General features: G+C 37.8%; 1 protein-coding gene across 5 annotated transcripts in view; it reads left to right on the top strand.

Annotated features, from left to right (window-relative positions):
• Positions 1-16,289, top strand: part of rnf111 (ring finger protein 111) — a 41,287-nt gene that overhangs the window by 12,344 nt on the left and 12,654 nt on the right. For all 5 annotated transcript variants that reach the window (XR_013283134.1, XR_013283132.1, XR_013283133.1 and 2 more), the window contains 8 exons: positions 4,927-5,081; positions 8,861-9,055; positions 9,166-9,539; positions 10,390-10,630; positions 10,698-11,055; positions 12,923-13,048; positions 13,135-13,252; positions 14,286-14,366. Coding sequence is in view for 2 of the 5 variants with exons in the window: in XM_077518534.1 (XP_077374660.1) it covers positions 4,927-5,081; positions 8,861-9,055; positions 9,166-9,539; positions 10,390-10,630; positions 10,698-11,055; positions 12,923-13,048; positions 13,135-13,252; positions 14,286-14,366 (1,648 nt within the window). In the remaining 3 variants the exon portion in view is untranslated. The remainder of the gene's footprint in view (positions 1-4,926; positions 5,082-8,860; positions 9,056-9,165; positions 9,540-10,389; positions 10,631-10,697; positions 11,056-12,922; positions 13,049-13,134; positions 13,253-14,285; positions 14,367-16,289) is intronic.

Genomic DNA, 16,289 nt, shown 5'->3' with positions numbered 1-16,289 from the left:
AGCCACCTTATGGAACAATAAATCTATCAAACACATTTGAACAACTTAATATATCCAAAAATATTTCCAAAAGTGCCCTAACCTTTTTATCAACATTTTTTGTTTTTAACAATTTTTGTTTTTCTTTTGCCATCACATTCATTTTTGGTTAATGTATGACATCTTTTTTGTTTTTTTAATCTGAGACACGATGATGACCACTGTTTGTTTTGTTTTTTGGGCTGTCGTTCATTTTGAGTTTGATGACGTAATTGCGGGCACGTCTCAGTTCCCTGCTGCTCATGCTAGTTGTGTACATTGATAGGGAGCCACAAACTGAGAAATGAGATACTTGCAGTGTACTTTTAGCTTAGCTGGTGTGTTGGCTGTGGGGCATACCTGTGTCGTTTGAATCCATGCATTGGATCGTCACGGGAGTTATTCTTTTTGGCTCGCGCGCAGTACCAACGCTGGCCCGGGACATACAAGTGCACCGAGAGGACTCGATAGCCATGGGAAATACCGAGAAGTACGGCACCGGCTTCTGCTAACTGTCTCCATTTGCATGTTGTCACTCGCTGTGCGCGACTGCGCGCGTGCCGTGTCGCGAGCCCGGCGTTGACGGTAGGGCCCCCCCCCCAAAAAAAGGTGCGTAACGTCTTTGCATTATGTTTACAACATGCGGGGAATGAAGCGTCTCTGAGCGCTACTTTGCTAGCTCTCTGTAAACACGGAAGTAGCTTGAATAGTGATGCTACTGAAATGTAAACAAAACAAGTAGAGCACGGCGCAGAACTCTTGCTATTGTTATGAAAACCATAAAGCCTCACTCGCAACCGATTCACAGCCACGCGATATCCGGTCCACAGCTTTACAAGCAATGTATCTAAGGATTCCCGGCGGATTTTGTATCGGTTGACAAGTCTGCTACCGATACGGCCGTTTAGCTCCCCTTGACGACCGATGGTTCGGTCGAATCGGTTTTTTGTCCCACCCCTATGAATTACCCCATTCCACTAGTGTTCATGTTTACAGTGAAATGTTGTCCTCCAGGCTTCACCCCTCCCATCCTCAGGGGTTTATGGTGACAAACAGATATTTACAAAATAATCCCCAGTCTACTTAATTAGAGACCCTTCCCTTGTGGATGTTACTCATCCCTGGGAGGAGCCTGGCTAATTACAGCGTTTTCTTCTGCACACCACTCGCACAATTTTGACCTTTTGTGTGCAACTTCTCATAAAACTGAAGTTCAGAAAATCGAAATTGAAGCGGTCTTTTCCGTTTGTTTCTATGTATGACATTAATTATGTCTGCGTGACAATAAGACTTCTATTGCACCATTCAGCATGAGTCGATTAGCGTACTCCATATTCATATTTTAGTAAGGACTGTGACGTCAGAAGCAGTAACGAAGTCGCAAAATGGCATTAACAATTTCCCCATACATCTCTGGAGGCTGTGAAAGCTCTCATGAGAGGTGTAATGATATTCCCCGACCGCAAAGCTCCATGGCATCCCACTTTACGACACTCCTCCCGTACAGCGTTCTCTCTCTCCTCTGCCTTGCTCTCCCTTCCTTCCTGTGTTACACTTTATGGCCCGCTGGGGCGAAATGCAACTATTCCCTGGATACACTCACTCCAGATTCAGAGAACTTGGTGATGTGAAAGTAGGGCTGCGACTAATCATTTTTTAAATAAAAGATTTATTTATTAAATATGTTGATTTAATCCATTAAATCAGATTTAAAAAAAATCCATCGCTTTAACTCTTTGACTGCCAAAGACGTTTAATAATGATTAGTAAATTTCCAATGAATGGAATGCGATCTTTCATTTAGTAGCCACATTGTATATGTAGTAAAGGCAAACAATATTCTTTTTGCCTTGAAAGATGAGTTAAAATGCTCAAAAGCGGATGGCACTGTGGATTTTTTGTTGTTGTTTTTATAACGTGTGGCAGTCAGAGTTAAAAAGCAGGACATTATTTTATTGCTAACTAGAAACTAGGTGGTAGTAGTTATTTACTAATTCCTCCAAAACAAATGGATACAATTGAAAATGCAAGACACTACTATTTTGATTTTTGAGTGAAAAATATGCCATCCCAACCAGATGATCTCTTTCAACAACACAACAACATCTCCACATAATTATCAAAATAATAATTAATTGAAAAACAATTGATTGTCAATTAATCGTTGCACCTCCTTGTGAAAGTTTAGAAGGGTGGAAGGTACTGTTACATTCACTAAAGTAACTTAATGGATAAATTGTACTTAAATTGAAGGGCAACTTTTACTTGTTACCTTGAGCTACTGGTAACTTATTCCTTTGTATTGTTAGTCAGACTCAGAGAGACTTGTGCCTCAGGCAATGTCGCGTGACTCTTTCGCCAATCCAACATAACCTCTCGTGATGTTTGATAGCATTTCACCAGTTAAACTTTGCCAGGCAGCCACATGACCACAGCACACAGTAACAAAGTTTTCAAATATATGATGCATGACAGAAACAACGGAGGAAAAAAACTGCAATTTCCAGTCACCAGAAGCACATCCCTGGGCTCACATTTTAATCTAATGCCTTTCCATCAATGAGGTCTACTGAAAAATGTCCACATTTCAGTCTTCAAGAACTCCGCTTGAAATAACATGTTGCCGTTTTTATGTAGTACTAGTATCTGTTATCTGTCATCTGTTTTCGCAAAGAAATGTATTTTATGACCAGTACCAATTTTTGGCAGAAAGAAATACCGTTTAATTTGATGATTATTTAAAAAAATAAATAAATAAATAATAATATTATAAAAATATTTAATATTATTAAAAAAAATAAAATATCCCCCCCAATTCATTTTCAATGGGTGTCATTTACGCACAAACATGAACATGAAGTATACAAGGTTACTGTATAGATTTGTGTCAATAATAAAACCATTCATTCTTACTTGTTCACAACTGCTGTAAAGCATTGATCTTTTCTTTGATATGTTTTTATCTTGTGTTATTTTAACAAGTCTTGAGACTTACTGGTTATGTGGAAATGTGTGTTAAGACAAAAGAAAAATCCTTGGATGGTTGCATCCTTGAATTTTGAGAGAGGAAATTCTTTGAGTCCTTGAAATAACAACTTCAAATCTAAATTGTAAGGACAATGACAAAATAAAACAAGAAAGTGAAATTAGAATAGAATAAAATAATAGCAACTGGAAAAAAAACAAAACAGAACAAATTAGAGATAGACCGATAAGGTTTTTTCGGGCCCGATACAGATACCAATTATTAGTAGTGAAGGATGCCGATAACCGATATTTGGAGCCGATATTCATTTTCACTAAAAAGGGACATCAAAATTTGGAAAAAATACAAACGCCAGCTCTTATCTTTTTTTTTTTTTTAAGCATATGTTTATTGAGCAACTTTTAGGGTTAGTAAAATATTTTTACGGGTTTTTTTTTTCTACACGAAATAAAAGTCTTCCAAAATTTAAAAATATCCAAATTATTAAATTTTTACTTATCTCAGTTTTAATTTCAACCAAAAACAGAAGGTGCAGAGAGTTCCCAGGGTCGACAAAAATGAAAATAAAAACTTTTTTAAAACATTTACATTTAAATTAGTTTCCTGAAGTTAACACTTAAAAAAAAAATAAAAAAAAATGGATCTATTATCGGCCATATGATTCGTCAAAATGGCCGATGCCGATATTTCTCAAAATGCTAAATATCGGCGCCGATAATCGGCCCAGCCGATAATCGGTCTATCCCTAGAACAAATACTGTTCTTGTGCGTTTTGGCTTCTTGCGGCAGTGTGGTGCCGTACATCCATGGTGTACACACCTAAATTGAATACAGAAGAACGTTGCCATTGAATTCTATTAAAATAACTTGTTTTTCACTCATTGGGAAGAATTTATGCCTTTGTGTAATATTATCTTACCTGTGGATATGTATTCCCTCAGCCTTTTGTGTGAATGTTCGTTATTTGAATGAAAAACACTTCCGAAGTCGATGCTAACTTCCTCTTAGCATTTGAATAGAATTCTCCCTTCGCTTTTAGCATTTGCGCTAGGCTGGCGATGTTTTAAAAACAAAGCATGTTTTGTATTTAAATACACAGTGTATGTAATTCTTATCGTTGTGTGTTTCGTTTTACTGTTAATGCCAACTCGGGTGTCATTAAAGAGCTTAAAGGACACTTAGGGACAACAGAATAACATACGCTACGCGCTTGATAGTTGCTAATGCTACGCAAGCAAAATGGTGCATTCCAGGTAATTTAACACCATCAGAAACTTTGGTTTTCTTCGATAACGTTTTAAGGGAAAAATAATCGGTCAACTGGCCGATTGTTTTGGCCGACGTTTGAAGGGCAATAATCGGCCGAATAATCAGTGGGCCCTAATTTGAAGTTACTTAGCAGTTAGTGAGTAGTAACTTTTACTCAAATTATTTGCAGGACCACTTTTTACTTGTCATACATTTACTCGATGCATCTCTAGATAGAATAATTTGAGCTTTGTGATGACAGTCCTAAAAGAACAAGCTAGCCCTAATTTTTAACTACAGTAATTTGGCATGATCATTTAATATGATTGTGAATAAAGGCAGAGATTCATTTCAGATTAATCAAATGTTAGTGATATACCTGATTTAGTTGTTTAGAAGTAGTACATAAACATCACCATAATTCAACCTTATACATAGTTTCTATTGCCTGTTTTTTATGATTTAGGTTTCATCATACAAACAACAAGGATGTGAAAAGCACAACTCTAAAATTTCACAATATTTATTGGTATTTTTTTAAGCTCACAATCAGACCAAATTGTGACATAAGAATTTTCAACTGCTGTTTTCTTGTGTCCTTTCATATCAAAGTAAACATTGCCATGAAAATGATAGTTAAAGCACCATTAATTATTATGCCGTTGTGTTTATAGATCGCGCTCATTGGGTGGTCTTGGTCGGATATGGACTAGCAGTTGCTCTCAGAACCGTCTCCAGGAGCCCCGAGGACGTCACCGACTGTCCACCGTCATCCAGCCGCTGCGTCAGAATTCTGGGGAGGTGGTGGACCTCACTGTGGATGAAGATGGTAAGGAAAACATCAGGCCATCTTAATGTTGATCCTCTGCATCCAAGGCTGCCAGAGTAGCTTAGCTACACTAAGCAGAAGAGCGGAATGAGTATTTTTGAGAAAGCTAATGCAGCTCGTTACATATTCCCATGGCACCACACGCCATTATCAAAGTGTTGAAAGGGTGACTGAGGCAACATTCTAAAAGCACTTGAAAGGTAGAAAGCAGTCGGTTTGGCTTAAAACTGTAAAGACAATTAGATGATAAAATGGGCTCTTATATCAGCGTCAAGACATTTTGCAGTATGTTGAGCTTGCACTTTTAGACATATGCACAACTGGAATACATTTTCCTGAAGTTTTTTTTAATTTATATTTATTAATTACTTGGATATGGACTTTCATTTATATGTGAAACATGTAGCATGTTCGACGTTGAGAGTACAGCGAGGACCTTTTATGGAGCAGAGTATGAGGCGGAGATTAATTTGTGAATAAGTCAAGTAGATGGAGTGCACACAGCAGAATGTTAATGAGATTCTGAGTTCTCGTCAGCTGTTAAGCATCTGCTGACCAGCACGCACTCATTCTACACACACACAGGTTTACTTTCATGACTGGGAACACTTGGAGTGGAAAATTATTTTTTTTTTATCATATCTCTAGTATTGTCCTTTAGAAATGAGGCAAAATGCGCACAAAAAACCCTTGCTGTCAAAGTTAGTTAACTAATTAATCACAAAAAAATTAATGTATTAATGCAGATTAATCACACTTTTAATTTTGACAGCGGATGGTTACGTTAAATTAAAGGTAGCACAGGTTGTTTGAGCAAAAACATAACTACATGTATTAAAGCATTTAATAAATGCTTGCGTATGACATTCAGAATAGTTATTCATGTCAAACTGTTTTTTTTGTGTTTGTTTTTAAATTATGCATGTAATTAACTAATTAGAAAAAGGAGGATGAGCATGTGTGGTGGATCAAAAAATGTTGAAGATGTCCTCAAAACATTAAATGTCGCAAAAAATTAGAGATGGGCGGATATTTGACATATTGGTACATATCGGTATCTGTCTGTTTTATTAATCTGACGGCCGATATGGGCGATCCATTTAAAACTCCGTCTTTTCGCTTCGAATGCAGCCCAGAGCGTCTCTGTCTGTTATGGAGTCCAACTCCAGCAATGTAACGCCCATAGCAGCATTTGATTGGTTAGCCATGCAAAAGCCAGAACCAATCAGTAGTGTATGCCGTGTATCACAGTAGCCGGTCACACACGCGCCCACGGACACAACGCGAGACACATGCTTCGAAGGTAAGTTAAAAGAGAAGAGACTCCGCCGATCGTTTCACCATGATAAGCTAAACACATTGAATTATGTTGTGTATTAAATGCACTAAATGAATGGAGCTGCATTGCCTTGCATTGAATCCCCGCTAGCTAACAGTGGTGTGTTCAGCTTAGCATGTAGGCTAACACCCAGTAGCTAATTCGCTACTTGAACTACTCGGGGAGGGAATCACACACATTTTCACTTAATTAAGTAAATAATGTTTGTTAGAAAGGTTCCAAATATTGACAGTTGTCATTATTATATTGTCTAGTTCCATGTTAAGAGTAGAGTAATGTCATTATATTTACCTCTCGTGACGCACACATTGCATTCTGGGTCACGTCCACTACTTGTTGCATAGCGGTTATTATGCAGTGAGATGCCACAGTGACACTAAATAGCGTTTAGTTACTTTATATTGTGTTTATTTGTCGCACTGGTTTGCCATTGTGTGCCTTAAGCTTCGACGTCGATTTGATTGACAGCTCGTTGTGCACCTCGTTAAAGTCCGCTCCGTAACTAATTAAGTGTCTCAAACACCGTTTAACTACACGAACGTGTTCTCTTCCGTATGTTTGGCATTAGTAGAGAAGTGCACTAAAGTATAGTGTGCTTATTTGCTCGTTTTGTCTCTCTTTTCACGTCATGTCTGCCGTCATTTGGGACATTATCCTCTCAATCGATGCCACTAATATGTAACATCTACGGCCGTAGTCGGCTGCAATTAATGTTCAGTGATGTAATTTCGTTACGTGCATCATACTTTGAATAATGAGCTCATGTTTGGTATGTTGTATAACTTTCTCGTGTGTTAGTAACTATTCATGTGGACAGCTAAGATAGTGCTTGTTAATGTGAATTAGCAATGTTGCAGCCCAGTTATTATTTAGACAAGTACATCTGTGCCATTAAGTGATACAGTACAGTACAGTAGTGAGAGAATAGTGGGCCCATATACACACACGTGTCTATAAGTGTAAAACACATTAAACAGCAGAAAGTGGCAGCGGTCCACCGCAACAATGTCTGTTTAACCAAGTTATTCTTACTATTATTATAACCAAGTTATTTTACTCTACCTTTTTCTGCGTTGATTGGGGCATCCTAAGTGGCAGTAAACTACATGATGAAGTGTCTTTTGACAGTTCTCTTGTAGAGAGGAGTAGCATGATATTGCTGTTCTCGATTTAAGATCCTCAGCTTATCAAAACTGTCTATATGGTAACAATAACAATAATTATAATAAGGTCTACAAGAACTGTATGGTGTTCAGGGATGAATAGTTTTTCTCATGGAATTTTTTTATTTTTTTTTGCTGTAGTAATAAGTAATGCCACAGCTGATGCACATTTTGAATGACAGGGTTCCTCCTATTACTTCAAAATATAAAAATATAACATTTATAGAATAAAACTACAAGTATCCCAAATGCTATAAAAGGTAATGTCACATTGGCCCCCACATTTAACTCCCCCCGCCACCAACGTCTTATTGCAGATAGAAGGATGTAAAATGAAAAGTGTAGTGTGAGAATCCATTGTAAAGAACGGTTAGGGTTTGCATTATTCAAAAATTTGGTGCCGACATTTTAACTTTTACTGCAAATGAATATCGGCTTCAAATATCGGTTATCTGCCTCCTTGACTACCGATAATCGGAATCGGTATCGGCCATGAAAAAAGCATATCGGTCTATCTCTACAAAAAATAACACAGAACAGGTGCTCTTAATTTGTCTGACTGACAAAACTGTTGATAAAAGCTTTTTTAATTAAGCGATTAATCAAAATTCTAAGATGTGATACTGATTTTTAAAAAAAAGTAAACTTTTAATGGCTTTAATATAAACCAATCTGATTTATACGCTAATATATTTGATCTTAAATTTAAATCGATAATGGTAATCATACTGTTCATTTGTGTGTGTGTTTTATGTCAAAGTTTAGCTGAGACAGAGTAGCAGTATTGTGGCAGTGTTAAAATTCAAGCAAGTGGTATTTGGATACACAAACTGCAGCAACACTTGTAGACAGACAATAACAATACTCACAGGTTATGTATTCTTTATTTCCCATGACTAGAATATTACTGCAGCTTACACAGTCACTTAGTTGTGAAATTATACTTCGTTTATTACGTATGTCTGTGTTATAAACCCCCCTGGTGGCCAAGTTATGCACACCTCAAGGAGCTGCCCAATGACTTTATTGTAATAACAATTCTTTACATTCTTACTGTATGCTTTTTTCAGTGCAATACCGGCAATTACTGTTTTTCTTACCAAGGTGTCAATTTCTTTTGTTGATGCTTTATGAGGGGCTGGAATAGATTAATATCATTTATATTACAGTGAAGAAAGTTTATTTGAGATACAAGTGTTTTGGTCACAGAAGGAATTAAACTCTTGTTTCAAGAAAAAAACGTGTATAATTATGTATACTCTGGAATCTGTCTTTAGACCTCTCAGTTGTGCCAACAACCTCTGGCAGCATTCAACCACAAACGGTCAGGTCGTCCTCGTCGTCATCTTCCCAGCATGCCTCTACCTCAGAGCTCAACGATGCCGCTGGCCCTTCCACGAGCTGCCCAGGCTCAATACCCGACAGTATGCACACGCCGAGGCCGAGCGGCTCAACTCGGACAGCCGCGGAGGGTAAGACAGCATGTTGCAACCAGATGCTTTGATTTTTCATTTGTTTATGCAACCTTTCATTGATCCAAGAAAAGCCATTGAGAACTGGCACTTTGTTTTCTTCTCACTAGATGACAGCAGACCAGGCTTGTCAGGTTCAGCGGTAGAAACGGCAGGCACGGCCATGCCCAGGCTGCCGTCATGCTGTCAGCAGCACTCGCCGTGCGGAAGGCCCTCCCCCGGGAATCTGTCCCTCAGCCACTCCCATTCGAGCTGCATGCAGGCCTCGTCCTCTCAGGCCAACGGCTCCCAGCACGGTCACGGCAACACGCACCATTTTGTCCTTCATGTCCACCACCCCACCCCGCAGCCCCCGGGTACCCTCCCTTTCCAAGAGCCTAGCTGTGCTGTGGAAAGGCCCAGTGCACTGCCTGCGCCCTGCGCTGGTGTGAGCGGCGGGAGTAGCAATAGCGGTGGCAACAACGCAGCCCATTACCACGACCAGGTACCACTGCGTTCCATGCTAACGTAGTAGTGAGAATAGAATAGTGTGATGATGGAAAGCCATTTGAGCATTTATACATTATCTGTGATATAAAATTAGTAGAATGTGTCTTATTAGTAGCATTTTTTTTACTACTATTTCTGCTTTTAATGTAGTACATGGACATTAAACTACTTAAGAGGCTTCAACTCATTGTGCACTCGTCGAAAGGTGGTTATTGACAGGAAGTGACTATTAACAGAAGTGCCCAGCGAGTCGAGTCTACTGCAGGGGTCTGCTACCTCGGGCTCTAGAGACATCTCCTGTGGCTCCCTTGGGATCTCTTTTGTAAATTGTCAGAAAGAGACATACATAATATTAAATAAAAAATAAAAAAAGACTAAAGTTTAAAAAGTGACCATAAAATGTCCAGAAGGGAAGACGAAAAGCAGAAAATTACAATAGACCACCGGTATACACAAAATTGCCAAAAAAAAAAAAGTCTGAAAATTTATTTAAAGAGGCAAAAAAGAAAATGTTACCATAGTAACTATAAAATGTCCCAAAAACAAAAGAAGAAAGCCAGAAAATTACCATAAAATGTCTTTGGAATTGCCAAAGAAGTCTCATTAATAATAATAATAAAAAAGGCATAAAAGAAAACATGCAAATGTAATTATAAAATCTCCCAAAACAAAAGAAGAAATTGCTCAAAATTGCCATAAAATGTCAATTTAAAAAAAAAATTAGGAAAAAAGGCAAAAAAAGAAGCCATAAAATCTAAGTCTAAGTCTTAGAACATGAATGTCTTGAATGCTACTTAGAAATGAGTAATGAGTTGAAGTTTGTCCCTCTTTCTTCCTTCCCACAGCAAACTCTGCCAGTGGACCTGAGCAACAGTAGTGTTCGAAGCAGCGGGGCTAGTTTCCATGGCAGCACATCAGCCTTTGACCCCTGTTGTCCAGGCTCCACCTCGCGGCCTCCCGCGTACGTTTCCCAGGCCACCCCTGGACCCAGCCAACCAGCTGCCGTGGATTCTTTCACCTCTGGCATGGTGGCCCCGCCTCAAACACAGCTGCAGCAGCCATGCAGACATTACATACACCCCTCATGTACGTATGATCTTTAGCAAATGAATAAGTTGTTTGTTCTATTTCATTTTTCCTATTTTCTTCACAGATGGCTCTCTGGCACGCTCATTGCATCATCAGCCGTCCACTGCCTGCCCTCATTCCCACGGGAACCCCCAACTTCCACCTCAGCCCCCTCCGCAAGGCGATTATGTCCTTCCCCACAATGTCCACTCCTTTCACCCGCCGCTGCCATCTCACCCGTCAGGCCACGCCGTACCCAGTGCCCCTCCTCTAACCGCCCACCACCTCTCCAGTTCGAGTGCCCCGCTGGCGCAGCACCTGCCCGCCGACCACCAGACCCTGCCGCACCATATGCCGCCGCTAGGATCGGTCCAGCGGCTTCATCAACATGAAATGTTGCAGAGGATGGAGGTCCAGAGGCGGAGGATGATGCAGCACCCCACGTTAGTCACATCTTGTCTTTTGTCATGTTTAATGGGGAGGTCACCTCAAATATTTTCTTGACAAAAAGTTCGATGAAATCCCACTAGTCTAAACACTGTATTTTGATTATTATATGTTTCTGGAATATGAGTTAAGCATCAAAATCCACCTGTTTTTTTTTATTTTTTATTAGGGGTGTCAAAATTAGTACATTCATTCTGAGTTAATGTAAAGTTCCTTTAATGCCACTAAATTTTTTTAACGCACGATTAATGACCGCCCCTTATTTGGAAAGCCTGTACTGGGGGAATTCCAGTTGCAATGCAGCAGACACCTAAAAATTTTGCAGTAATAAATGTAATAATAATTCATATATTTGTGGAGACTGGAGTCAAATTGTATTTTACAATTTAAAAAATGTGCAGAATTTCACAAGTTACTTCATGTTAAAAATTCGATAGCTCTTCATATGAAAAGAAAATGCACTGAGCCGTCACCGTCTTACAAATGCAATTATGCCATCTAGTGGCAGAAAAATGACCGACACAAATCAATATCACATTTTTTTTATAGTACAGTTAGTACATCAATGTAATTTTAACTGAATTTTTATGAATTATGAAATTACTGTATCAATGACAAAAAAATATGCAGCCACATTTCTATTTCACACTTTTTTTTTCACTTTTATATTAAGTGTATGAAAACTCGGAAAAACATTTATTGTACATTTCATTGTACATTTAAAACAGATTAATCATGAGTTAACTATTGAAGTCATGCGATTAATTACAACTAAAGAGATACTTGACTCATTGAACAATTTTCAGCAGTGAAAAGTTAATGTTTTGTCCAGAATGAATTTGATAACTTCATTATTTTTCATGTAGAATTAATACCTTTTAAAAACATTTTTTTCCTCTTGCTGTCGACTGATGATGACATCACCTGTGCTGAGGAAGTAGGTAAGAACCAATCATGGCTCACCTTCCTTCTGGGGTTGGTAAGCAAACTGAGCCATGATTGTGTTTACCTACTTTCTCAGCACAGGTGATGTCATCATTAGTCGACAGCAAGTAGAAAAATAACTTTTTAAAGGTATTAATTGTACATAAAAAATAATGAAGTTACCACATTTATTATAAACAAAATATTAACTTGTTACTGCTGAAATAAATAAAAATAAAAGTAGCCCATTAAAAAATGTTTAATCGCCTAACACCCCAAGTTTTTATTCATCTCGGGTAGCGGCCATTTTGCCACTTGCTGTTTAATCAGGTTGTCTAAGCTTGTAGTGCCATGATTGATCGTTACCCGAGCCCTGAGCGACTGTGATGTAATTTTCAGTCGACAGCAAGTGGCAAAATGGCCGCCCCCAGAGATGGATGAAAACAGGTGGATTTTCCTGTTTAATTGATATTCTACAAATGCAATATAGACTATTCAGGGTGCAAACAACCTAAAGAAAATTTTGGGGTTGACTTCTCTGTTAACACATTTATTATATTAGTATATTGCTATTTTAATTTTTATGTATTATTTTACTGTGATTGGCTGGCAAGCAGTCCTCCAGCTCATCTGTGGCTTTAATGAGGACAAGTGCTATAGAAAATGGATTGAAGGAACATTTTATTATTACAATATGAGCATTTCAGCTTTTCATTTTTTTTCATCATTGCAAATAAATCAAAAGTGGCCTTTGAGCACAATGACTTGTCAACCCCGTGTATACATAATCTTAGATAGTGTTAGTATGATCTAAGTTTATTTTGTGGTGTTACAAAGCCCAGCTAAGCTAAAACAAAAATTGTACTGATTACTTATTAACGCATGTGAGCCTGTGAATCGTAATTAGACCATCAATCCTGCTTGGCTTGTCCATTCCAGGCGAGCGCACGAGCGTCCTCCTCCTCACCCTCACAGAATGCACCCCAACTATGGCCACGGGCACCACATCCACGTGCCGCAGACGATGTCTTCCCACCCCCGCCAGCCAGAGCAGAGAACCGCATGGTTCGTGTCGGATACTGTTAGGTCTCTGCCTGTGGTTTTCGGTTCGCATCCATTTGTAATGGTCGTGCCGATGTTTTTGTCAACAGGGAGCTCGGCATTGAGGCCGGAGTGACGGTGGCGTCGTACCCATCGGGGCACCTGCACTCCCACCTGCACCACTACCACCCCACCTCCAGACTGCACCACTTCCCCATCCCCTTCATGGTAAAGACATCTGCGCACATAAGCATACATTTGCATAAATACCACTCACTTTTAATTGAATTGTGTCTTAGATCAATGATGTTTTTTTTTGTTTTTTTTTTAAATAACTTATTTCAAGGATGGTGTGGTGAAGATCATGAATTATGCATAAGCAATTAATAAAAGCTCATCAGGCATTTCAAGTGCGTACTCAAGAAGCCTTGAGGAAAAGTCTCGGCACAAATACAGTCGACTGTTTCCTGATGTCATTTTTTTCTTCTTCTTCTTTTGGACGCCCTCAAGCATCTGCTGACTTTTTGTAGTGCAAGTTTAGCATGCTCAGATTTAATGGAAAAGAAAATCACTCAACATATCGGTGTTACTTTGCTTTTGTGTAATATTCATTCATCACGGAGGTGTACTAACATATGGTATGACTATGTTGTTATGTTGCTGCCATAGAAGCACAACTCCTTAGTAAACGGTGCATCTCGGTCAAGGTTATTTTAGTCAGCTAAAACTAACATAAAAGTAAAACTAAAAATCAAAAAAGAATTTTGAAATAAAATAAAAATGAAAATGCTTTAAAAAAAAAAAGAAAACTGACAAACTACACTTTATGTTTACAAATTAAAAATAATAAATAAAACTAATTCTAGCAAAAATGTCTGCCTTTGGGGATGATTTTAAATATGATTTTAAGTAGATTTATATTGATATTAACCGGAATTAGGACGTTTGAATGTGTGTCACAGAAGCGACGTCGTCTAGCAGCAGCCAATAGAAAAGCACCTTCAGATGACCCATGGTGTTTTTTTTTCCGTTTTTTTTTTAATATTGCGCATAAGTAATACACATTTAAAAAAAATAAATAAAACTAATACTGAAACTAACTAAAACTAAGCATTTATTAAATAATTAAAACTAATAAAATCTAACAGAGCCACCATGAAAACTAACTACATTTAAAACTTAAAACGAAATAAAAACCAATTAAAAAAACATTCCAAAACTATGACATCCCTGAGCTTGCGTGCATTTGTCTTCCTGACAGCACACTGGTATATCTGAAGTCACCTACCCGCACATTCGCTACATCTCATCTAGAATGACTGGCTTTGGAAGAACTTATGAGGTGAGTGCGCACTCATTGTCTACTGTAAAAGTGTCATTTAAAAAAAAAACAAGAGAGAAAAATGTTCAACCATACAATAACAAAAGTGTATCTTGATGCTAACATAATGTGTAATGCCATAGATGGGCTAACAGCTATTATCATTTTTTGCTGTTTTACTGGATTTTTGACTGATTTTGCAAGACCCACAGAATATTATGTCCTATTGCTATCAAAACATGGAACCTACCAAAAGAAAGATTAAAGTATCTTCTTTCATCAGGAAAAAAAAGTGTATTTCTATCTGTTTCCATTTTGCAGCAATTGTCATTAGAATATAGCAAAGTTTCATCATTATTCACAAATCTGTTTAAAACAGTGGGGGAAAAAAAGAGCTTTCTGCAACATGACCCAGGTTGATCTCTTATACTCTGCTGCCACCTGCTGGCCGTTTTTGTAAGAACTACCATTGCATGAAGCTAGGGCTGGGCGATATGGCCAAAATATAAAATCTCGATTTTTTTGCAGTCATTCAGGACAATTACGATTTTAACCGATTTTAACCCAATAAATCCAACAAACGTTTACTTAAAGGTTTCATTTGTTCAAAAATAATTCCTGTGCAAAATGTTCAGACACCAGTAACGTATAGATCAGTTTTAAGGCAAAATTGCATCACATAAAAGCATTTGGATGTAACAGAACATAAGAACAACAGTTTTTAATCATCCAGAAGACAAAATTCGATTTCACGATTTAGCAAATTTTCAACGATTCGATTTTTTTAAAATGACGATGTATTGAATTAATTCGATTTATTGCCCAGCCCTACTTGAAGCATTCTCTTCATTTCAGAGGCTGAATCAAAGCCTCCTATATGCTATAGCATAAAAAAAACAAAAAAAACATAAATACATCTTTGGGAGCATGGTAATATTTAAAATGAATGTATTTATACTTTTTTGGGAGCAAATGAGTTAAGAGCAGTATTGACGTCAGAACACTAGATTTTCGATTTAGGATTGAGAAAAGGGCATGCTGGAGCCTCACAGAAAAAAAGTTATGTTGCAGGTTTGCTAATATTCCAGATGGCACAAAAAAATAAATAAAGCAGATTTTTCTACATTTAAATATTTATAAGCTGAAAAAGCATAATTCAAAACAAACTGCCTTGTTTGATTAAAAGGAAAAAAAAGACAGGAACTTGTCTAAGCAGAAAAGCTGGATAGCAGTAATGCAAATGTTTGCTGAATTGATAACATCTCCACGCCAGCCTAACTTCTTCAAAAGTTGCCCTAAAACACTGCATGTGGAAAGGCCAGTAAGCATGTTTTTATTTTAATTTTTTTAAATACCTTGCCTTCATGCCAGAGGCTGAGCTAAAACCTCTCGACATTCAGGCACAAGCCATCCCCGTGATTTCACAAAGCAGCCTCATGACTAGGGGTGGGAATCTCTGCCATGAGGCCGATTCGATATGTATCTCGATACACAAGTTGCGATTCGATTGAAAAACGATTATCTTTCAGAACAGAACGGTTCGATACGGTTCGATTAAGTTTGGGACCGATACAATTTTCGATTCGATACGATTAATTTCAATATTCAAAACTTATAGTGACATTTGTTGCTTGTAAACATTAATCTTAAAACACCACAAATTTTTACAGTATCTACAAATGTGTAAAAAAAGAACAACAACAATGTCTTATATATTTTTATATATTGAATCAATTATTTAAATGGACCGGAACAAAGGGCTGGGCGATATGACTGAAAAATGTATCAGTTTAAATATTTATTAGTTGTTATTGACAGTTATAATTGTTTTTTTGTTTTTGTTTTTTAATTCAAAATCAGGATCAGGAAAACAAAAGGCTGATAATTCAATTTGAAATATAAATATTTAACCTTTAAAAAGACACCAACACAATTAAACAGAAT

Source organism: Festucalex cinctus, chromosome 4 (genome assembly GCF_051991245.1).
Source record: "Festucalex cinctus isolate MCC-2025b chromosome 4, RoL_Fcin_1.0, whole genome shotgun sequence".
Lineage (NCBI taxonomy): Eukaryota > Metazoa > Chordata > Actinopteri > Syngnathiformes > Syngnathidae > Festucalex > Festucalex cinctus.
This window is presented reverse-complemented; position numbering and strand designations above follow the sequence as displayed.